The 25,471-nt window shown below is 39.5% G+C and overlaps 1 protein-coding gene across 1 annotated transcript in view; it reads left to right on the top strand.

Annotated features, from left to right (window-relative positions):
* DPYD (dihydropyrimidine dehydrogenase) overlaps positions 1 to 24,590 on the top strand; it is a 934,615-nt gene extending 910,025 nt beyond the window's left edge. Inside the window, exons 21-23 of the mRNA XM_052637354.1 lie at positions 477 to 620; positions 21,107 to 21,247; positions 24,420 to 24,590. Of these exons, the coding sequence (XP_052493314.1) occupies positions 477 to 620; positions 21,107 to 21,247; positions 24,420 to 24,590 (456 nt within the window). The remainder of the gene's footprint in view (positions 1 to 476; positions 621 to 21,106; positions 21,248 to 24,419) is intronic.
* Positions 24,591 to 25,471: the final 881 nt, after the last annotated feature.

Here is a 25,471-nt window from a genome sequence, read left to right on the forward strand (position 1 = left end):
ACAGACTAGAACTTTGGCAAAGTATCTTTGCTATTGACAAAAGCATTTGTCAGAGACTGGGCTGTGTCTATACTATGCTAAAAACCTGATGAAGAGGAAAAAATCATCAATAGGTTTCACCTTCTGTCTATATGAACTAAACAAATGGTCTGACTAATAGCTATTGTTTTAAGTGAATGGTCTGCTTTTGCCATTGTGAATTTTATTCTGTTTTTAGGGATGTATTTTAAATTAACATGTGTATATCTAACACATACATATTTGGTAAAGGTATTGTGATATTGTGTTCTTTTTAATAATTAATGAAATCTAATACCTAGAAGACTAATGGTCCAAGAATGAAGACCTTGTTGCAGTTTACCTGAACCAATCTTCAAACACACATTTTGTTTGTTCATATATTTATGTGTTTATATTCTCACATTTTTCTATCCTGTGAACTAACATGCTTTGTTATTTGTATGTTTTCCTATTAGAAACTGCCAAGCTTTGGACCTTATCTTGAGAAGCGCAAGAAAATCATAGCAGAGGAAAAGTTTAGACTGAAAGAAGAAAATGCGACCTTTCCACCACTTGCAAGAAACCATTTTATCCCCAAAAAACCTATTCCTTCTGTTAAGGTAAAGATTAAGCTATGTGTGTTTATATATATATGTCTATTTTACTGTTTAGTTTGTGTTTATTTCCTGCTTAAATACATCACTGGTTTTGTTTTTTAAGTATATTGAAAGTTTAAAAAATTTTGGTCTCTGATGACAAGATAGCCTCTTTTGTATGCATGCATGCTCAGTTGCTAAGCTGTGTTTGACTCTTTTGCATTATATGGACTGTGGCCCACCAGGCTCCTCTGTCCATGAAATTTCCCAGACAAGTATACTGGAGTGGGTTGCCATTTCCTCTTCCAGGAGATCTTCCTGTCCCGGCGATTGAATCTGTGTTTTCTGCATTGCAAGCAGATTCTTTACCGCTGAGCCACTGGGGGAGCCCCACATGATCAATATGCACCATCAATACCAACATGATACTTTATATTGTAGAAAACCTTTCTCTGGTTTAGCCTGGGAAAGTCTGTTCAGATTTGGGTTTTATAATAATTTTCTGGATAATATCAAAAATTATTATTAAGATGGAATTACATGTGCATTATATGTCTTGTTTTTCTTCAACTTTTTCATTTGAAACAGATGTAGATTCACATACAAGGGTAAGAGATAATACAGAGAGGTCTGGTGTACCCTTTACATAGTGTCTGCAATGTTCAGTTCAGTTCAGTCGCTCAGTCGTGTCCGACTCTTTGCGACCCCATGAATCACAGCACACCAGGTCTCCCTGTCCATCACCAACTCCCGGAGTTCACTCAGACTCATGTCCATCGAGTCCGTGATGCCATCCAGCAATCTCATCCTCTGTCGTCCCCTTCTCCTCCTGCCCCCAATCTCTCCCAGCATCAGAGTCTTTTCCAATGAGTCAACTCTTCGCATGAGGTGGCCAAAGTACTGGAGCTTCAGCTTTAGCATCATTCCTTCCAAAGAAATCCCAGGGCTGATCTCCTTCAGAATGGACTGGTTGGATCTCCTTGCAGTCCATGGGACCCTCAAGAGTCTTCTCCAACACCACAGTTCAAAAACATCAATTCTTCAGCGCTCTGCTTTCTTTACAGTCCAACTCTCACATCCATACATGACCACTGGAAAAACCATAGCCTTGACTAGATGGACCTTTGTTGGCAAAGTAATGTCTCTGCTTTTGAATATGCTCTCTAGGTGGTCATAACTTTTCTTCCAAGGAGTAAGTGTCTTTTAATTTCATGGCTGCAGTCACCATCTGCAGTGATTTTGAAGCCCTGCAAAATAAAGTCTGACACTGTTTCCACTGTTTCCCCTGTTTCCCCATCTATTTCCCATGAAGTGATGGGACTAGATGCCATGATCTTCGTTTTCTGAATGTGAAACCAAATTTTTCACTCTTGTCTTTCACTTTCATCAAGAGGCTTTTTAGTTCCTCTTCACTTTCTGCCATAAGGATGGTATCATCTGCATATCTGAGGTTATTGATATTTCTTCCGGCAATCTTGATTCCAGTTTGTGTTTCTTCCAGCCCAGCATTTCTCATGATGTACTCTGCATAGAAGTTAAATAAGCAGGATGACAATATACAGCCTTGGCGTACTCCTTTTCCTATTTGGAACCAGTCTGTTGTTCCCTGTGGAGTTCTAACTGTTGCTTCCTAACCTGCATATAGGTTTCTCAAGAAGCAGGTCAGGTGGTCTGGTATTCCCATCTCTTTCAGAATTTTCCACAGTTTATTGTGATCCATACAGTCAAAGGCTTTGGTGTAGTCAATAAAGCAGAAATAGATGTTTTTCTGGAACTCTGTTGCTTTTTCCATGATCCAGCAGATGTTGGCAATTTGATTTCTGGTTCCTCTGCCTTTTCTAAATCCACCTTGAACATCTGGAAGTTCACGGTTCACGTATTGCTGAAGCCTGGCTTGGAGAATTTTGAGCATTACTCTACTAGCATGTGAGATGAGTGCAATTGTGCGGCAGTTTGAGCCTTCTTTGGCATTGCCTTTCTTTGGGATTGGAATGAAAGCTGACCTATTCCAGTCCTGTGGCCACTGATGAGTTTTCCAAAGTTGCTGGCATATTGAGTGCAGCACTTTCACAGCATCATCTTTCAGGATTTGAAACAGCTCAACTGGAATTCCATCACCTCCACTAGCTTTGTTTGTAGTGATGCTTTCTAAGGCCCACTTGACTCCACATTCCAGGATGTCTGGCTCTAGGCAATGTAACATGTTGTAAAAGTAACATGTACAATAACACAACCAGGAAAATGACAGAGATACAACCTACTGATCTTATTCAGATTTCTTCAGTTGTACTCTTCTCATTTGCATGTGTGCATACATGTGTTTTTTGTTCATACAGTTTCACCCCATATGTAGGGTCTTGTGTCCTGTGTGCACCACAGTCAGATACAAGATTTCTATCAGCATAAAGATCCCTCAGCTTGCCCCTTTATAGCCACATATACTTCACTCCTGCCCACCTCCCTCAAGATAGAATTATTTTAAAGCAATCATAATGAAAACAAAAGGAAATGGTGTGGTATTACAGGCCCATATTCTCTCTGAAATCACGGTCACTGAATGTGCTTTGCATTCACTGAAACCTGTTCTTCTCTGTTCAGTGACTATCTACTCCTACATCCCCATTTTCTGGTTGAAGCATCAGTTGAAAAGCTTGCTCTTAGGAGTTTTCTGGAATTCCTCTGTTACCTCTCTTTAGTAGTCAAATTGGAACCATTAAAAATATCTTATAACTATGAGAGAGAAAAAATGTATCCTATAAAAAAAAAAAACAGTGGAATTTTGACTTGATGTTGGGAGGGTTAAATGAGTCAGAGTTCTGAAACGAAATATGGAAGTGGCTAAACACAAAATCTACCAGCACTTCAATGTCATAGTTCCAAATAAAGTGAATACTTGGGACTTTCAATAATCAAATAGCCCCAAAGAGTCTCTTGAGATGTTTCCTCTAAATTATTTGTGTGCTACTGAAAGGATGATGTGGACACAGATGGTAAAGAAGAAGCTGGATCCTTCAGCTCTTCACAACTGCCCCCCATGTTTGGCTGTAACTACTATATGATTTGGGGTTAAGTGGGAATTGTGGGTCTGTTTCTCTAGTTAATTAGTTTGAAGTAAACATAAGATCTCCATCTTTTCTGTATGTATAAAATAATCAAAAGAAAAATATTATTTATATTTGAAATAAAAGAATTGCAATGTAAAAGCATTGCAACTTTTTCCAGTCTTCTATTCCTTCATAGCATCCAATCCTATCCCTTCATGGCAAATAAATGGGGAAAAGTAGAAACAATGACAGACTTTATTTTCTTTGGCTCTAAAATCACTGTGGATGGTGACTACAGCCATGAAATTAAATACACTTGCTCCTTGGAAGAAAAGCTATGACAAACCTAGATAGCATATTATAAAGCAGAGACATCACTTTGCCAACAAAGGTCTTTATACTCAAAGCTATGGTTTTTCCAGTAGTTATGTACAGATGTGAGAGTTGGACCATAAAGAAGGCTGAGCACTGAAGAACTGATGCTTTCAAATTGTGGTGCTAGAGAAGACTCTTGAGAGTCTCTTGGACAGTGAGGAGATGAAACTAGTCAATCCTGAAGGAAATCAACCCTGAATATTCATTGGAGGGACTGAAGCTGAAGCTCTGATACTTTGGCCACCTGATGCAAAGAGCCCACTCATTGGGAAAGACCTTGATGCTGGGAAAGATTGAGGGCAGGAGGAGAAGGGGGTGACAGAGGATAAGATGGTTGGATGGCATCACTGACTCAATGGGCATGAATTTGAGCAAACTCCGGGAGATAGTGAAGAACACTAGGGAAGCCTAGTGTGCTGCACTTCATGGGGTTGCAAAGAGTGGATCACAATTTAGCAACTAAACAACAACAAATTCCTTCAGGAAATATAGAAGCAAAACAAAAAGAGAACAATAATTTAATTAATCTTCACAATACCTGGGATAGGTATATATTATGTATGTGTCGGTGACTCAGTTGTGTCCAACTCTCTGTGACCCCATGGACTGTAGCCCTCCGGGCTCTTCTGTTCATGGGATTCTCCAGGCAAGAATACTGGAGTGGGTTGCCATTTCCTTCTCCAATATATATTATGTATAAAGGTGTATATATATGGGCTTCCCAGGTGGGTCAGTGATAAAGAATCTACCTGCCAGTGCAGGAGATGCAGGAGATGTGAGTTCAACCCCTGAATCAGGAAGATCCCCTGGAGGAAGAAATGGCAACCCACTCCAGTGTTCTTGCCTGGAGAATCCCATGGACAGAGGAGCCTTGTGGGCTACAGTCCATGGGGTCACAAAGCACTGGACACAACTGAGCAACTGACCACACAACAACTCTGTGTGACAGAGTAGTTCTAGGCTTAATTCAGAAAACTATTTTCCCATTAATGTAATTTGCTAAAATCTTACAAACTTTGCTATGTATTTCAATGAAGGAAACAGCTTCTTAAGAATTCCTTGCAGTGACTTTCTTCAAACATGGGCTACTTCCTAAAATGGCACTGGTACGGCCAAATTCAATTTCATTAAATGTTTATGGCATTGCAGTAAGTAGAAAATCTTAAGATATGTCATTGTTTTATCCAAGATGACTTCGTGTATTATGTGGACTCTATTCCTCCCTGACTTGCCAAGAATACTGGAGTGGGTTGCCATTTCCTCTTTCAGGGAATCTTTCTGACCCAGGGACTGAACCTGTATCTCTTGTATCTCCTGCATTGGCAGGCGGGTTCTTTTACCACTGCACCACCTGGGAAACCCCTCTGTCACACTGCTTTGGTTCAACTCACTGCACTGCCATTTAGCAGCTATATGAACTTGCCTCAGCTAACTAATCTGTAAGATGGACATAATAAAAGAGTCTGCCTCATGGAGTTATAAATTAGGTGGTGTGTGAAGTGCATTTTAGTCTGTGCTGATGTGCTCAGTCATGGCCAACTCTCTGCGACCCCATGAACTGTAGCCCGCCAAGTTTCTCTGTCCATAGAATTTTCCAGGCAAGAATACTGGAGTGGGGTTGCCATTTCCTTTTACAGCTGTTTAGTCTACACCTAAATATATCCTAAATAAATGTTATCTGCTATTAGTTATGATGTTAGGAATGGACAAGTTGAAGGAGGTAACCGGTTAGGGTGACTTTCCATTTCCTTATATCCAATAAAATGAGCTTAAGAGTGTAAAGCTCTGGTGGTCAACCAAGCTGGAAGTTTTGAAGAAGTTCATGTATTTTTCAGGAAATCTTTATTGTATACTTACCATGAGACAAGCAATGTGCTAGGAATTGGACATCTATAGTACAAAAAATAAAGCAGACACAGCCTCTATCCTCATGAAACATATAGAACAGAGAAAGAAACATAAAATTATGTTCATAGTACACACTGTAAAGAAAAAATGCAAGATGTATGCAGTCTTTTTCATAGCATGACCTAGTTTAGATTGAAGGGGATGAGGAAAGCCTCTTTAAGGAAGTGGCATTTAAGGACTGTCAACTGGGTAGTGACTAGAAGGTTAAGAAGAAAAGGGGATATTCTCAGTGATAGGGTAATGGAAACAGACACAGAGGTGAAATTGATGAAGTCCTGTTAATTCTTCTAAAACGTAGTGATTCTTTTATACACTGGGGTATAAGGAATGGTAAGGAGTTGCAATTAAGGAGATTAAGATGCTTAGATTATTGATAGTACCACTAACTAAAATAAAGAAAAATAAAAGATAATGAATCAGGGTTTTTTTCTTGGTGTTTTTAGGTTTGATGAGTTTTTTGATGTGGATGAAAAATATAGATTTGAACATACTGAAGTCAGTGAACTCAGGCTAATTATGGACCTGTGCTGGAGGATATAAAGAGAAAAGAACTAACATACTGACCGCCTACCAGTTGCCAGACACAAGACAGTAGCTTCTCATATATTTTCTTATTTCTTGCTTAACCTAATACCCTATGAGGGAATAGGAAATTCTGGGGAAGAAAATGGGATCAAGTGATCAAAGAAATAAGAGAATCACCAGAAGGAAATGGTGATGTGGAGGGGGTGGGGAAGAGGAAGTCTGAGGAAGCAGACCACAGGTCAGAAAGTGCTACTCATCTTAGCAAAGGTATCCAATACTGTTTTATTGTGTCTTTCACATGTAACCACTGAGATTTCAATTTCCAATTGGCAGTAATTGTCCTATATACCCACACATCCATTTTGTCATTCATCCAATGACTATTAATATCCACTCACTATGTTCCAGCAATGATCTAGTCACCAGCAAGTCAGTAGTGAACAAAACAAAAGCCCAGTTCTGAAGGTGCCTACATTTTAGTGAGAACAGACAATAAACAAATGAGCAAGTGGATACATACTGTTATCAGATGGTCACAGCGCTGTGGAGAAGATTCAGCAGGGTTTGGAGAAAAGGAATTGCTGGAGAGGTTGGTCAGGGGTTGCCTGCCTGGTTAAATGGCATGAGTAGACACCTCACAGAGAGAGAGTGATAAATGCGGATAAGCACCCGAGGGTGCAACATTCCATTCAGAAGCAACAGAAAATGCAAAGACTCTGAAGTAGGAAAGCCCTTGGCAGGAAACTATGGAGGCTTTTTTAAAGGATGAATGACGTAATCAGACTCAGTTTTTCAAAGGATCATCTGGCTGCAGTGTTGAGCGAGACCCTAGATGGGCAAGGACAAAAGCAGGGAGACTAGTTAGAAGGCTATTGCAACAAGATAGGGAAGACATTGGCAGGAGGGAGAATACATACTAGATGAGAGAAGGCCACAACTCCATTGTTCTAAATGAAGTGATGTGTGTGAAAGTATCGTACTAAGCATGTTTGCCCAGCGGCTCAGTTGTGTCCAACTGTTTGTAACACCATGGGCTGTAGTCCGTGAAGTTCCTCTGTCCATTGGATTCTCCAGGCAAGAATATTGTAACCAGTAGCCATTTCCTTCTCCCCGGCATCTTCCCAACCAAAGGATCAAACCTGCAGCTCTTGTGTCTCCAGCACTGGCAGGTGGATTCTTTACCACTGAGCCACCTGGGAAGCCCCCTCACCTAAAGCATGCTGCTGCTAAGTCACATCAGTCGTGTCCGACTCTGTGCGACCCCATAGACGGCGGCCCACCAGGCTCCCGTCCCTGGGATTCTCCAGGCAAGAATAATGGAGTGGGTTGCCATTTCCTTCTCCAGTGCATGAAAGTGAAAAGTGAAAGTGAAGTCGTGCCATCGTGTCTGACTCTTCGTGACCCCATGGACTGCAGCCCACCAGGCTCTTCCATCCATGGGATTTCCCAGGCAAGAGTGCTGGAGTGGGGTGCCATTACCTAAAGCATAGTTCTATTCAAATGTAAGGGGACACAGTTATTGTCCCTTTCATACAGACTCCTCGCCCATTCCCCATTAATTCCCACTCCATCTGGATGACATTGAAATTAACAGTCACATTCCCTGTAAGAGTCGTTTTATCTCTGCATGTGAACCAGCCACCGCTTCCCCGTGCTTTTACTGCCTCACTGCACCACACTTACCCGGCACACTACGCTCTTCCCTCTGCTGCTTCACCATTACTTCCGTGTTTTCTGTGCAGTTTCTTCCATGCTTGACATAACCATTTTTCATTCTTCCCTTTTTCCTGAGGCTCTGGGTTATCTGTTTTCATGCTTAATATTTTTTCTGTCCACCCATCTGTTTATTTTAGCTTGTTTGTTCTCTCCTCTGCTGGCCTCTTTATAGATTCCTCTGTTCAATAGTTTAAACTCCATGACAATGCTTTGTTTATCCTCTCAGCTAGCACAGTATATTATTCCCCATCTGCTATAAAGAGGGCCCCAGTGCCCCACAAAGTTAACTAAGCCCCTCTTGTCTGAACAAGTTTTTCAGTCATGCATTCAAGTTTCTAATCTACCCCCATCTTCCCTGGTTATGAGTGTGACAATATTATTTCTAAGCAAGCCATGCTCAATAGATCTCATCTTTTGTTCTTCTTTTTCTTTCAAATACCTCAGATAAGAAGTAATGGTCTGCTGCTACAGAGGTAGGCAGTTTCAATATCAGTCACTCAGTAAATATTTATTGGGTATTTGCTATGTGACTGGCAGTGTGCTAAGGACTGGGTCTATTTCCAGAGTCATACAAGGTACACAGTCCAAGGCACCACAATTTTCCTGATCTCGGAGGAGATGTAGTGCTAACGTATATTTATTATGCACTCACTGCAACCCAGGAATTGTGCTAGAAACTGGGAATACAACATGAATTTTAAAAAGAAAGATATCTATCTTTATGGAGCTCATAGTCTAACAAGGGAGAAAGACACATGTTAAAAATTATTTACAGTTCATTCAAATGTGTACAAAATGCTCTGGGAACAGAGAGGAGTGAAAGGGATTAGTTCTGCCTCGGGTAATTGTGGAAAGCTTCACAGAGATGGTGATATTTAACATGGAGTTTAATAAATTAGTGTTAATTAAGCAGAGAATTAATAATAAAAGCTAATATTTATTGAGTACTTATGAGGTTTCAGGCACTGTTCTGCATGCCTGTGAATTAACTCATTTAAGCCTCACTATAGCCCTATCAGGTACCCATATTTTCCCTAGTTTACTGATTAAGTAATTAATAAACAGAGAGGTTAAATAACTTATCTAAGGTCACACAGCTAGAAAGATGTCAAAACTAAGATTTGATTCCAAAATCTGGCTCTAGAATTTGAACCCTTAATCACGATCTTCTACTGTCTCTCATGAAAGGGAGGAAAAAAAAAAAGGAAGGTGGCATTTTAAGCATAAGAGTATGTTGGCCAAGCATAGTATTAATACATACTTGGAATAATTTGCAGCCATGAGATCTTAAATCCAATACAACTCATTCTTTTGTTCAATAAGATTTATAGAAAGGACCAAACTAAGAGGTAATAATGAGGAAAATACTCCAGTTTTCTCCATTGGTCTTAATATAATGTGAAAGGGCAAGGGGACGTACTGATTACACTTCTAAGAATTTCAGCTGGAGCACCAGGAGTTACACAGTGGTACACAGTGACTAAGGGGTCCCTAAGAACTAGAAGTCTTTGCTAGCCAACATGGTATCCAGGTTCTCCTTGCGTCCTTAGAAGCTAAAAACTGGTCTCAGAGACTGTCAGTCCTACAGCAAGGAATAATCTAGGGCCTTAGAGTCAGCTGGGCTTCCCTGGTGGCTCAGATGGTAAAGTGCCTGTCTGCAGTGTGGGAGACCCGGGTCCAGTCCCTGGATTGGGACAATCCCCTGGAGAAAGAAATGGCAGCCCACTCCAGCACTCTTACCTGGAAAATCCCATGGACAGAGGAGCCTGGTAGACTACAGTCCATGGGGTCTCAAAAGTCGGACACGACTGAGCGACTTCACTTTCACTAGAGTCTGCCTAGCATCCAGTCAGTTTCCTCTTTACCAACCCTACATCTTGGCTTCCACTTCATCGTGACACAGCCTTTATTGTACATATTGCCATACGGTGTGGCTTTCACTTTTGTGAAAGAAATTGAAAGAAAAGGATTCTGAGGAAGAGGAGGGTAATCCAAATCAGTATTGGAAGACTGAAGGGGAAGAATGAGATAAAGTAAGCAAAAGAGAGCTGGCCTCCAGCAATAGAAAAAAGTCTTCTCAAAGATGAACCAGGACCTTCTGAAGAAGCTCCTGACATTCCACAGGGTCACCTGTGCTGGAGAAAAGAAGCCAAATAGGAGGCAGTTTTGTCTCTTGGCTGAAGAAAACTGAAGTGACAGTGTGCATATTTGGCCCTGCTAAATAAGAAACGTGCTTTATTCCCAGGCAGCGTATAACAGAGATCTGAGATTCTGCCAAGACTTATAAAGTTCCCCGAATGCTTCCCACTTCTGTTGATATATATGAGAATGAATTCTCATTCTCTTTATGAAGTCAGGAATGTATCTCTAATGTCTTTGAATTTCTGCGAAGGAAAATGAATGGTTTAGGGGCACTAGTGATGTTTTCATCTCTTCTTCCTGCTGCTTCTAGTAAGAGATGGACTGCATCTCATAAGACTGGCAAGACTGTGGGCAGGAGACCAGTCAGCCTGATCGAGTGGTTTATTATTTCAGCTGAGTTGTGAGGGGAAGGAGAAAAGTACTCAGAGAAAACTGTAAGGCCATATTATATACTATGAAGCATAAAAGGGATGGCAGAGCAAGAAAAATACTGGAGGACTTCCCCAGCAATTTTCGGAAGATACCAGAGAAATGGGCAGGAGGTATTCACATTCTCAGTTGTCTGTATACAGACAAGTAGATGAAAAATTGTCAAACAGAACTTTAAAACACACGAAAAGAATTTTTGGTAAAAAATCATCCCTTAAGTCTTGTGAGGATATTTTGAAATGTGATTCTTGACTGGAATATGATGATGGAAAGGTGTATCTTGTTTGAAATAAATAGGTCTAATCAAAGGGCTAGAGGAGAAGCAATATATGTCAAAAAGATGTGCACATGCATGGAAATCCACATACCTGAAGGTAAAGCATGGAGGAAGCAGCTGCAGGAGAGTATGAAAGGAGAGCAGAAGTGTTATCCTGGGATTACATCAGAGATCTCGTAACCAGATGGTTAATATGGACGGGCAAGATAGAGCAGCAATGTAAGCCTTTATAGACTTCAGATGAAAGTCCCACTCCACTAAAGGCAAAACATCGGGAAAAATTATTGAATTGCCTTGTTGGAAATTTAATCTCACAAAAGAGAAAGAAGCAATGAGGGACTTACTGCACTGGCTTATTTCTGGCTCTTTATAAAAATCTGTGGAAAATGGCAGCTAAAAGAATCTTGACGAAAAGTAACCATTCTATATCATCTTCAAGTTCATCAGGCCATATAAAGGAAGTCTGAGGTAAAATGTACAAGTATGCCACCTTAAGTGAATCTACTTTCAGGAAATTCAGAAACAACAATAGAAAACAATCCTGTAGTCAGAGCTCTAACTTGAACATTGTAGAATGTATTTTGTTAATTTTTTTTTAAAAAAAGGGAAAGAGGAAACACCTATTACTTTGAATAGATGGTATATAATTAATTTACAATCAGAACTGTTCAATTCCTATTATCTGTCTGCTGCTGCTGCTGCTGCTAAGTCGCTTCAGTCGTGTCTGACTCTGTGCGACCCCATAGGCGGCAGCCCACCAAGCTCCGCCATCCCTGGGATTCTCCAGGCAAGAACACTGGAGTGAGCTGCCATTTCTTTCTCCAATGCACGAAAGTGAAAAGTGAAAGTGTATCTGTCTAGCATCCCCATAAAGAATGCTCTCAGAACCGAAAAGAACAGGGAAAAAATATTCAAGAATTGAATAAGGTAAGGATACAGTAAAAACACATTATATTTAGTCTCATTAAATACATTTAAATACAAAGTGTCTGGCAAGAACTTGCTACTTTAAAGCCTGAACCAACCCACATAAAAAGAACACAGTGATCAGGGCCACAAATCTGTACTGAACCAACCTTCACCACACCTAAATCATACCCATTTGTCTATCTCCCACTCTACCCTCTCACCTCACCCACTTCATTTCCCAGATCTTCATTAGCTTCTGGGCTTCCCTAGTGGCTCAGACAGTAATGAATGTGCCTGCAATACAGGAGACCTGGGATCAATTCCTGGGTCAGGAAGATCACCTGGAAAAGGGAATGGCAACCCACTCCAGTGTTCTTATCTGGAGAATCCCATGGACAGAGGATCCTGGCAGGCTACAGTCCATGGGATCACAAAGAGTTGAACACAACTGAGTGACTAACACTCCATTAGTTTCTATCCCATCTCTTGGTTTGCTTGCTTCTCTCACCTTCTCCACTAACCTACTTCTTTATTTCCTGAATCATGCTTTGTCTCTGCCCTCCCAGTTCACCTTATTCATCCTGAGTCCTGTTATCAGAGTTCAACTGAATTTAAATTCTAAATTTAAAGAATTTAGACCTCTTTCTCTAACTGTGCAGTCACCCTCCTTATCTCCTTCCTCAGAGGACATTATATAAGATATCAAAAATAAATTGTATGCAATATTTTCGAGAGTATTTTTATATGATATTGCTCTATCACACTGCTGAAAAATAAATGGTGCTCTGGGTTCTCTTGGGCTTCCCACATTCTTCCCAGTGGTCAAGAATCCACTTGCCAACGCAGAAGATGTGGGTTCCATCCCTGGGTTGGGAAGATCCACTGGAGAAGAAAACAGCAACCCACTCCAGTATTCTTGCCTGGAAAATTCTATGGACAGAGGAGCCTGGAGGCCTATAGTCCATTGGATAGCAAAGAGTTGGACATGATGAGCGGCTGAGCAGGAACACACCAGGTTTTTTAGAAAAGAAAAAAGTGGATGTGGCAAGGAGAGTGAGGAAAAGATAGACGTAGAAAAGCTTCATTAAGGATCATTGAACTTTTGATTTGAGAACATTAGTTAAAGGAGAAATTATTAAGTGTCAGCATAAATTCAGTAGAAACAAACCAAATTATCTCATTTCCTATTTTGATAGGATAATTAAGCAAGCAGTGAACCTGATATAAAAAATAAGAATTTGTGACATTGGTAACAGTACAGAAAAGGAAATAGTAAAGTAATTAAACACCTATGTCAAATAATTTAAATATTGGCTGTTTCGGATAGATGAGATGGGGGTCCTCTAGTTCTTCATTCTTTGATCCTAAAGTTTGTATTAAACAGAAATATTGACTGATCTGTTTTTACAAAATTCTTTTGATTATCCCAAACAAATAATTAATTGAAAAAGATGTGATTCTAGAATTCTGTACTCTTTCCCAACATTAATTTTGGGAACAGATATTTAAATCAAATGTATCATCTATACTTTAGCATCACTTTTTCCCACATACACATTCATACATAAGTGCAGTCGCTCAGTTGTGTCCGACTCTTTGCAACCCCATGGAATGTAGTCTACCAGGCTCCTCTGTCCATGGGATTTTCCAGGCAAGAGTACTGGAGTGGGTTGCCATTCCCTGCTCCAGGGTATCTTCCCAACCTAGGTATCAAACTCTGGTCTCCTGCTTGCAAGCAGATGTTTTACCAAACTTTTCCACTAATCAGGGATTACTATAGCGTATCACGTGACCTTTGTATAGCCATACCTTACTTGTAATAATGAATGTAGTTTCCCTAATCTCCACAGATGTGTGTCCAACAGGGACTAGACAGCCATATGTGCTTCACTGATTATATGAACCTTTTAGCAAACTCCAAATTCCAGAATGTGGACTCAAGGGTTTTCATAAGCTGACAGTACTACATGGAAGCTTTGATTTTAAACAAACGTCCACATTTTCCCCCGTATAGAATGATAATTCATTTTCTTTTATGCTCTTTCCAAAATAATTTAAAATAGTTGTCATTCTTGTATCATTTTTTAGATTAAAAATATATATAATTTTCTTAAGAACTATGATGAAAGAGAGGTGATTTCTTTTTAATTGGGAAATAATTGCTTTACAATGTTGTGTTAGTTTCTGCTGTACAACATTGTGAATCAGCTATAAGTATATATATATGCCTTCCCTCTTGAGCCTCCTCTCCACTCCCTTATCCTACCCCTTAGGTCGTCACAGAGCACTGAGCTTAGCTCATTCTGCTATATAGCAACTTCCCACCAGCTATCTATTTTACACATGGTAGTGTATATATAGGCTTCCCAGGTGTTCAGTCGTAATGAATCCACCTGCCAAATGCAGGAGACACAGGAGATGTAGGTTCAATCCCTAGCTTGAGAAGATGCCCTGGAGTAGAAATAGCCATCTGCTCCAGTATTCATGCCTGGAAATATCCATGGGCAAAAGAGCTTGGCAGGCTATGGTTGAGGGGGTCACAAAGAGCTGGACATGACTGAGTGACTGCACGAACACAAATGTATGTATGCCAGAGCTGCCCTCTCAATTCATCCCACCCTCTCCTCCCCGACAGTGCCCACATGTCGGTTCTCTATGTCTGCATCTCTGCTTCTGCCCTGCAAATAGTTTCATCAGTTACTGTTTTCCTGGGTTCCATATGTATGCATTAATATACATTCTTTTTCTTTCTCTTTCTGACTTGCTTCACTCTGTGTGATGTACTCGAAGTTCATCACATCACTGCAAATGACTCAATTTAACACCATGTGTTAATAACTTTAGAGGCTCCAAAGTCTTTGTTTTATTTAGTTTCACATTTAAAAAATGGCATTTTAATAAATGACAAGAACAATTCTCCAATAAAGTGCAAAAAACATATTTGATATATACAGAATGTGAATTTTCTTCCTACCATAACATTTCTTAGAAATATGTATTGTTTCTTTGGGATAAACCTTATAAGCTGGATTGTTGTCTAGGGAGTTTCCTGTTTAATCATCTTTTGAATATTTACTGATTATTTCAGTCAAGTCATGCTCTAATCCAATGAAGCAACCATTTTGAGTGGGTTGTTTACTAGATTGAAAAACTTATTTTCTATCACATATTGTCTTTTACAGTCATAGAAGAACCTCATCCATTTACTGACTTAAAATAGTATCAGAAAATATTAAACATACCCAGATTCTTTGATTATGATTATTTTGTTTTTAAAGAAGTATTCAAGACTCCTTAAGAAGCTAGGAAAAAAACTATCATATGACCCAACAATCCCACTACTGGGCAAATACCCTGAGAAAACCAGAATTGAAAGAGACATATGGACCCCAATGTTTGTTGCAGCACTTTTTACAATAGCTAGGATATGGAAGCAACCTAGATGTCTATTGACAGATGAATGGCTACAGAAATCGCGGTACATCAATACAATAGTATATTTAGTTCAGTTCAGTTGAGCTGCTCAGTCGTGTCTGACTCTTTGCGACCCCATGAATTGCAGCACGCCAGGCCTCCTGTCCATCACCAACTCCCGGAGTTCACTCAGACTAACATCCATTGAGTCAGTGATGCCATCCAGCCATCTCATCCTCTGCCGTCCCCTTCTCCTCTTGCCCCCAATCTCTCCCAGCATCAGAGTCTTTTCCAATGAGTCAACTCTTTGCATGAGATGGCCAAAGTACTGGAGTTTCAGCTTTAGCATCATTCCTTCTAAAGAAATCCCAGGGCTGATCTCCTTCAGAATGGATTGGTTGGATCTCCTTGCAGTCCAAGGGACTCTCAAGAGTCTTCTCCAACACCACAGTTCAAAAGCATCAATTCTTTGGCCTTCAGCCTTCTTCACAGTCCAACTCTCACATCCAAACATGACCACAGGAAAAACTATAGCCTTGACTAGATGGACCTTAGTCAGCAAAGTAATGTCTCTGCTTTTGAATACGCTATCTAGGTTGGTCATAACTTTTCTTCCAAGGACTCAGCTATAAAAAAGAACACATTTGAATCAGTTCTAATGAGGTGGATGAACATAGACCCATTATACAGAGTGAAGAAGTAGAAAGCAAAAGACAAATGTTGTATATTAATGCATGTGTATGGAATCTAGAAAGATGATGTTAATGAACCTATTTTCAGGGTAGCAGTAAAGTATAGTGTAGTGAAGTTGCTCAGTCATGTCCGACTCTTTGCAACCCCGTGGACTGTAGCCTACCAGTCTTCTCCATCCATGGGATTCTCCAGGCAAGAGTACTGGAGTGGGTTACTGTTTCTTTCTCCAGGGGATCTTCCCGACTCAGGGATCAAACCTTGGTCTCCCACATTGGAGGCAGACGCTTTAACCTCTCTGCAGAAACAGAGAACAGACTTGTAGACACAGTGGGGGAAGGAGACGGTGGAAAGAATTGAAAGGATAGCATGGAAACGTATACATTATCATATGGAAAATAGATAGCAAGTGGGAATTTGCTGTGTGACACAGTGAACTCAGCCCAGTGTTCTCGGACAACCTAGAGGGGTGGGATAGGGTAGGAAATGGTGGTGGCCAGGGGCGGCAGGGGGGGGACTTCAGGAGGGAGGGGACATATGTATAGCTGTGGCTGATACATGTTGATGTATGGCAGAAACCAACATAATATTGTTAATCAAATAGCCAACATCCGTTCAGTTCAGTTCAGTTCACTTGCTCAATCATGTCTGACTCTTTGGGACCTCATGAATTGCAGCACACCAGGCCTCCCTGTCCATCACCAACTGCGGGAGTTCACTCAGACTCATGTCCATCGAGTCGGTGATGCCATCCAGCCATCTCATCCTCTGTCGTCCCCTTCTCCTCCTGCCCTCAATCCCTCCCAGCATCAGAGTCTTTTCCAATGAGTCAACTCTTCGCATGAGGTGGCCAAAGTATTGGAGTTTCAGCTTTAGCGTCATTCCTTCCAAAGAACACCCAGGAACAATCTCCTTTAGAATGGACTGGTTGGATCTCCTTGCAGTCCAAGGGACTCTCAAGAGTCTTCACCACCACAGTTCAAAAGCATCAATTCTTCGGCACTCAGCCTTCTTCACAGTCCAACTCTCACATCCATACATGACCACAGGAAAAACCATAGTCTTGACTAGACAGACCTTTGTTGACAAAGTAATATCTCTGCTTTTGAATATGCTATCTAGGTTGGTTATAACTTTCCTTCCAAGGAGTAATTTCATGGCTGCAGTCACCATCTGCAGTGATTTTCGAGCCCAGAAAAATGAAGTCTGACACTGTTTCCACTATTTCCCCATCTATTTCCCATGAAGTGATGGGACCAGATGCCATGATCTTCGTTTTCTGAATGTTGAGCTTTAAGCCAACTCTTTTGCTCTTCTTTCACTTTCATCAAGAGGGATTTTAGTTCCTCTTCACTTTCTGCCATAGGGTGGTGTCTTGCATATCTGAGGTTATTCATATTTCTCCCAGCAATCTTGATTCCAGCTTGTGCTTCTTCCAGCCCAGCATTTCTCATGATGTACTCTGCATATAAGTTAAATAAGCAGGGTGACAATATACAGCCTTTTCCTATTTGGAACCAGTCTGTGGTTCCATGTCCAGTTCTAACTGTTGCTCCCTGACCTGCATATAGGTTTCTCAAGAGGCAGTTCAGGTGGATCATCAAAAAAGTGAGAGTTTCAGAAAAACATCTACTTCTAATATATTGACTATGCTAAAGCCTTTGACTGTGTGGATCACAACAAACTGCAGAAAATTCTTCAAGAGACAGGAATACCAGACCACTTTACCTGCCTCCTAAAAAATCTGTATGCCTCTTGAGGAGAGTGAAAAAGTTGGCTTAAACTCAACATTCAGAAAACTAAGATCATGGCATCTGGTGCCATCACTTCATGGCAAATAGATGTGGAAACAGTGAGAGACTTTGTTTTGCGGGGCTCCAAAATCACTGCAGATGGTGACAGCAGCCATGAAATTTAAAAAATGCTTGCTCCTTCAAAGAAAATCTATGACAAACCTAGACAGTATATTAAAAAGCAAAGGTCTGTCTAGTCAACGCTATGGTTTTTCCAGTAGTCATGTTTGGATGTGAGAGTTGAACTATAAAGAAAGCTGAGCGCAGAAGAATCGATGCTTTTGAACTGTGGTGTTGGAGAAGACTCTTGAGAGTCCGTTGGACAGCAAAGAGATCATACCAGTCCATCCTAAAGGAAATCAGTCCTGAACATTCATTGGAAGGACTGATGCTGAAGCTAAAACTCCAATACTTTGGCCACCTGATGTGAAGAACTAACTCATTGGAAAAGACCCTGATGCTGGGAAAGGTTCAAGGCGGGAGGAGAAGGGGATGGCAGAGGATGAAATGGTTGGATGGCATCACTGACGCAATGGACATGAGTTTGAGTAAGCTCTGGGAGTTGGTGACGAACAGGGAAGCCTGGCTTGCTGCAGTCCATGGGGTTACAAAGAGTTGGACACGACTGAGCAACTGAATTGAACACAATCTTGTAAAGCAATTATCCTCCCATAAAAAATGTTTTTTTAAAAAGTACTCAAATCTTTTTGTGAACCTCGTATTTTAAAAAAAAAAATTAATAAATTGACAAATAGCTATTAGGCCCATACAACTAATATTTTAGCCTAATATTTTGCCATATATTTAATATATAAAGAAATGAAAGATGCACTTATTTTAACAAATATTCAAGTACCCATTAGATTTCAGTGATCTCAGGAGCAAGATATACCACATGTGACACAGAGGTGAATAAAGCCTAGTAAAAGACTGCATATAGGAAGCGAATATAGAAATATGTATACGGTGAAGCAGAATTTGCTAAACAGAGAAGTAACAGATAACTCAGCATAACAGAGTGCTTGCAATCATAGATTTTGAAATTAGGCAGCACTAGTCTGAATGCCTGCTTTTTCATTTACTTACTCGTATACCTTAAATGTTAGGCACCTCATCCTCTATAATATGTGTGAAATTTAAGTGAGAAAATGTTTTAGAATTATGGCACTGGCCCAATACATGGTAAGAACTCAAAGTAATCTATAATCATTAGTTCCACATAATAGATAAAATACTATGAGCCATTGTGGGTGTGTAGGAAGAAAAGAGGTAGGAGATTAAGAAAAAGAGAAAGAGGAAAAGAGAGATCACACCTTTCTTGGTTAGAAAAGAAGGAAAGCTTGAGGAAATATTCTTGGAGTAGTGGTGTGTCAGCTGTCTTTGAAGGATGGACAAGATTTTTCAAAATAAAAAAGGGAAGGAAGAGTATTCTGGACAGAGGACCCAAGATAAAATTAGGTTCCAGAACAGTTGATTGATAAGTGTGTTCACTACAGGACATGTGTCCAGTATAGCTAAAGCACATGGTGTTTGAAAGTGAGAAATCAGACCAAAAAAGGCATGCCAGTGAAAGCCTTAAATGCTAGACTTAAATGTGAAACTGTATTTAATTCAGTAGATTTATTTTTTTTTTTAGTAAGGTAGTAGGAAATTTAGCTTGTGCTATACAGCACAGATTAAGACGACAACACTGCATCAGATAGGATGGGAAAGGGAGAATATAATGATGAGACTTACTGTGTAGGCTCTTGTAACTATCTTAGAAGTAATGGGAAATTAATTAATAGTGGTTAAAGACTATAGTGGACATGGAAAGAATATTCGAAAGATTTTGCAAATCCAGAACTCAAAAGACTTGGCAACCATTGAGATATTGGAGTAGGGAGAAATAGAAGTAAAATGCAACTCTGAAATTTCAAGCCTCAGTGATCGAAGAAATCTTAACAGTGTTTCTATGACTAAGGAAATCAGAAGGAAGATCCAGTTTTGTGATGTTGATGAAAAGTTCAGTGAGTGGTCAGTTTGTTGTACCAAATTCTAGGAATGGTGTTCATCATGCCACTGATAAAGATCTTAAGTTTGTGAGAGAAACTCAGGATGGAGATATTGATTTGGACCCCAGGCAGCCCCCTACAAACAGACAGTGAGATTGTTGAGATTGTATCTTCAGCACCCTGAAAAGAAAATAGTAAAAGACAGTAAGTTTCTGATCTTCTTATTCCTTGAGAGCTATACCAATAAACAGTAGACAATAATGTAAACTTTGTTTCAGTTTGAAAGCTCAAAGTCATGAGCATATTGTCATTTAGAGTGGAAACAGGAAAAAAAAAAAAGTTAAAAAGGGTAACCAAGGTCATAAAAAGAAGAGCAAGAAATAAAATACCAAAGAGAATATCAGAAGATGGCTTTAAATAAGAGTGAAACCTCCTTGAACATGGACCTTGAATTCAAACAAAAGATTGTCTTGTTAAAAGTTAAAAACAGAAGCAGAAAATCTTGACAGCATACTAATTTGACAAACATTGTTACATTCTCTTGTTTTGTTTTATGAAACAAAGTGTTTCTTATTGTTGATGAAACATCTTCTATGCTTCACATATTAAGCACACTTCCAATTAATATGAAGAACAAAGATGTGTAACGGCATGAAGAATCTTCAACAGTGAATGAAGAAAATCCTAGTTCTTTAATAGTAAAAAGCATCTTATTTAGCTACTAGATTAACCTAATTAATTAACATAAATTAGAATTTTTAAATAATGAAATAACTCTTCAAAACATGACAGGTGGGTATGCCATCAAAGCATTTTTTTGAACTGAACTGAGACTTCAAATGCCATGCTATAAATGCATAGTGTTCACGTTTTTATTCTCATTCCTAACAATCTAACGTTTTCTAGTATCAATGCATTTCCCTTTGTTGCTCGTCATTACTTGGATCATTTAGAGTCCAAACCTGAGGAAAAGGAAGCCACAACCATTGAAAATGTGTCATTTCTCCTGCCCACAGAAACATTGATTTAGATCATTTGTGGAAAACCTGTTGAATGCAATGAATTAAGTCTTGTGTTTCTAAGCTAGATATATAGAGAGGATCCATCTTTCAGGAGACAGAAGTATGTAAGCTACAATTATAAAAAGTATATCCATGAGAGCTACAATATCTAAAATCTTCTAAGTTAGATAATGCAACATTCTATAAAAACAGGGAGATTTGGAGCGATATTAGTCATAACGCAGTAATGTTTTAAAATGAGCCCCGTAAGTAATCTGGCGCCTATCTTTTAGGATGTGATTGGAAAAGCTCTGCAGTACCTTGGAACATACAGTGAACTGAGCAACATAGAGCAGGTTGTGGCTGTGATCGATGAAGAGATGTGTATCAACTGTGGCAAATGCTACATGACCTGTAATGACTCTGGCTACCAGGTAAGAATCATGCTGTTGTTAGGATGCTGTGAGGCATGTGTCTTCTGGCTTTTGTAGCAGAAAGCATCTTCTGTTGTGAAGTGTGGGATTCAGACCAGACATGCCAAACGTCGCTTCTCAGCAGTGACATAGCTTTCCATCCTCTCGCATTCATAGCACAGTGGTGATTTTCCTTTATAATTGGAGTAACAGTTGCTGTACAATGTCAGGTTAATTTTTGTTCTTCAATAAAGTGGATCAGTTTATATGTACGTATATCCCCTCCCTCATGGACCTTGCTCACACCTCCCCTGTCCCACCCATCTAGGTCACCAGAGAGCACTGAGCTGAACTCCCTGAACTGTAGAGTAGGGTCCCACTAGCTCTTTGTTTGACACGTGGTAGTACGGATACGTCAATCCCAGTCTCCCAATTCATTCACCTCCTCTTTCCCCTCACCGCTTGTCCACACCTGTGCTTTCTACATCTGCATCTCTCTTCATGCCATGCAAACAGGTTCATCCGTACCATTTTTCTAGTGATTTTTTTAAAAGGAAGCTAATAACTCATATGACTGATGCCACCATTCAATGCACAGTATTGTTTTAGTGTCATTTCATCACTCATAACATTGGAAGGAAAAATTCAAACAAAAATTCACACAATTGTGGCCGTAAGGAAGCATCATACCTTAAAGGAGAAAGAAGGGAGAAGAACCACCACTTATTTCCATGATCCTCAAAGAACTGGCTTCCTTCTGTGCTCTTCCATTCAGTGTCGATTGGGCTTTTACTACAGTTAGAAAGAAAAAGCATTTTACCACCAACTAGTTGTGCTGGTTGGGACCTGAAATTCTTCTGTAGCTGGAAAAGCTGAACAAGTTGTGTTCCTACCGCATAAAGTGAGCCCAAAGCTTCTTCCCAGTCACTGAGCCCTCAGCTGAGAGTCTGCCATGGACCAATGAAGAAAAAAGTGGACATTCAGCTGTAGGTTAAGAACTACAGAATAATATTGTTTTCATTAAATATTTTACACTATAAAGAAGTATAATAAAGTAAAAATAAGATCCCTTTAAGATGATTAATGAATTTTCAAGATAGATAAAATGGGCCATTTTTTTAAAAAAACTATATTTCATTTACCTTATTTAGCTTGGAGAAAGGTCCTATTTGCTTGTGATATGATTTTATGTATTCTTCTGACCACCTAATAGAGGTATGACAGACATAGGTTTCATTTTTATAAAACCTCTTCCTCCTTAATTTAACACTGTTCCATACCCAATTTTTACCCATTGTATTTACTCTTTTTCTACACCTGAAAACATCTCTAGCAGTTATTTTGAAAGTACAAATCATATCATATTCATTTTCATTCATCTTTCCTCTCATTAACCAAACAGAGATGTCAGGAAGTTCTAACACTAAAATCACAGCACCAGAGTTCTAACATCTTAAATTTTAGAGGTCATGACTCCCACCTTGGAATTGTAGCCTTGGCAAAACTTCAGCCAAAATAATCTTATTAGTGAGGGGGGAGATTGCAGGTATGCATTCAAAAAGATTTTTAAAAGCCTACCTTTGGCTCTTCTGTCTCTCAAAGATAAAAAATAGAAAATCAAAATCTTCAAATAAATGTGAAGTTTTACATGTTTGCAAAATTTCAAAGTGTAAAATTTCTAAGCTGTAAGTATTATTTTATTTTCATCAATTGTTTCTTGGATTTCTGTTTATAAAAGGGTACATAAGGAAGAGAATAGCTTTTACTCATTTAAACAGTCATCTGAGATGTTGTTTTACAAAACATGGCAGCAATTTGGTTAGACCAAATTTCTTAATGGTTTGTCATAGCTACAGTACTTGTTCAGATATATGGTTGTTTCCTTAAAGCTCAGAATTTTCAAAAAATATTAAGCACTCTGACATAATTTACTCTGAGGCCATTTTAATTTGTTATGTTCATAAAAGAGAAAAAAAATTAAGTTGCAAGGAACCTTATTTGAGGGAGGGAAATTCTTAAACATAACAAATACTTTAATTGGATTTTATAACATGTTGTATATGACACAGGAAAAAAAAATCAGAACTCAGTAGTTATTTGAAAATGTAAGATTTTGACCTCCAGGAGTATGTGAGGTGGGGGCTTACGGACCCTCGTAATTTTTCTCAGCCCCCTCACTCATCCCTCCAAATTAGCACTCAGTCTGAGTAAAAACATTGACTTGTTCTGCAAGAGAGACTTCTCGATGAGCCCTCAAGTCCTCTCTGCCCCCCGTGTAGCTGCCCTGAAGTCTTTCCTAGATGGAAATTCTTGTCTGTTGTTTCCATAACAGGCAAACAGTCATCATGACTTTAAATAAAAATCTCAATTGTAAATTTCACAGTAGGTATTTTCATTGATTTTTACAGATTGTTGTTGTTCAATTGCTGCACCATATTATAAATTAAATCATGTTAAAAGACAGGAAGGAGGGAAAGATGAGAGAGAAGCAGGGAGAAAGGAATTAATTATTGAGTTTCTCAAAATCCTGAGCAGTTTGAGAACTGGAATCTTTATCCTGGTTCTCCAAGCCGAAGAGTGTCGGGCCAGGACCAGAAGCCAGGTGTCCAGGCTTCTGTCTTTCAGTGCTTTTCCCCTTGGTGGTGGAGGAATGCCTAGAATCAGCTTGGAAACCCTCAAACCTGAAAGCTGGCTCTTAAGCTAATTTTTTTTTTCTATTGACTTTCTGTAAGCACTATACCCATAATGTAAAACCCAAACAAGTGCATTCATTGCCTCATCTGACAGTGACACTTCTCCACTGTCAAGAACCAGGAGTGTGAAAAGGTGTGGAAGCACTCTGCCCACAGCCGACCCACGAGGTCATGGTCAGACTGGCAGGACCCACACTCTGCTCACAATGCAGGAAACTAGAGAGTTACTATGTTATGAAATATTTTCCTCGCACAAAGCAAGAAAAATACCTCTAAGAAATTTTAAACATCGTGTTTCTAATTTAAAAAGATTTTTTTTCCTGTCTTTTTTTCCCCCCTCTTCTCTAGCAGCTCAACTGTTGCTATAGCTGCACCACAGTCTGGGCGTAGCTGTCTCCAAGTGCAGCTCTCCTGCAGTGGAGAAAAACATTGATGCTAAAATAGGGGCGTTCTTGCCCTTTGTGGGCAGTGACAGCAAGACTCTTTATTTCTGTTTGCAGGCTATCCAGTTTGATCCTGAAACCCACCTGCCCACCATTACTGACACTTGTACAGGCTGTACCCTGTGTCTCTCCGTCTGCCCTATTATCGACTGCATCAAAATGGTTTCCAGGACAACACCTTACGAACCAAAGAGAGGCTTGCCCTTGGCTGTGAATCCTGTGTGTTAAGGTGATTTGTGAAACAGTTGCAGTGAACTTCGAGGTCACCTTCTTATGCTGATCTTTTCAATTGTGATCATTATGCTCAGCTTTTTCTAAATTCAAACATATAATTTCTAAATTTAAAAAAAGATTATTTCTAAAGAAATTTCTAAATTTTAAAAATGTCTGCTTCCAGTGATCATTCAATTAATGGTCATAAAATAGAATAATTCTTTTCTGAGCAGAATTGTTCAGTATAACTATGTAGCAGTTAATTGGATGTTCACCATCAGTTGTCCATTATGAAAAAATTAACTTTTTTGTAGCAATTAATGCTACACTTTTCAAATTGCCCTATGCTGAGTTCTGTCTTTGATTTCTAATTGTAAGGGAAACTAAGTATTTTAGAACAAAGTACAATTTAACTTACAACAAATGTTTCCAAGGAAGCATTTTATAATTAAAAATTACATTTAATTTTAACTCTATTTCTAAGCAAAAGCAATTAGCTCCATAAAGCTCAGATGAAGTCAAATAATTATTTACTGTGGTAGGAAAAGAAAGCCAATGAGGTTTTGGGAAACTTTTGTTAAGGTCTGTTCACTGAAGTAACTGGATACTGAAGGCGAGAGTGTTCAGTGACCATTTGTATCAAGCTATGCTATTCACCACTCAGGCCTGAGATGGGTATCCAAATGCTACCAATGAATCAACATGACATTCTTCTTTAAATATTTAAACTATGTTCCTAACAAAATAAGACATTAGGATGGAACTTTGGTTAAAGCCACTCTTTTGCTATGCACAGATCTGTTCTATCTGCTTCTAATATAGTCACCTTCAGGATCCCAGCAATTAATGTTTGAACACAGCACAGATTATACAGAAGTGGGGTCATGTGCTTCATT

The sequence above is a fragment of the Budorcas taxicolor genome, chromosome 3 (genome assembly GCF_023091745.1).
Source record: "Budorcas taxicolor isolate Tak-1 chromosome 3, Takin1.1, whole genome shotgun sequence".
Lineage (NCBI taxonomy): Eukaryota > Metazoa > Chordata > Mammalia > Artiodactyla > Bovidae > Budorcas > Budorcas taxicolor.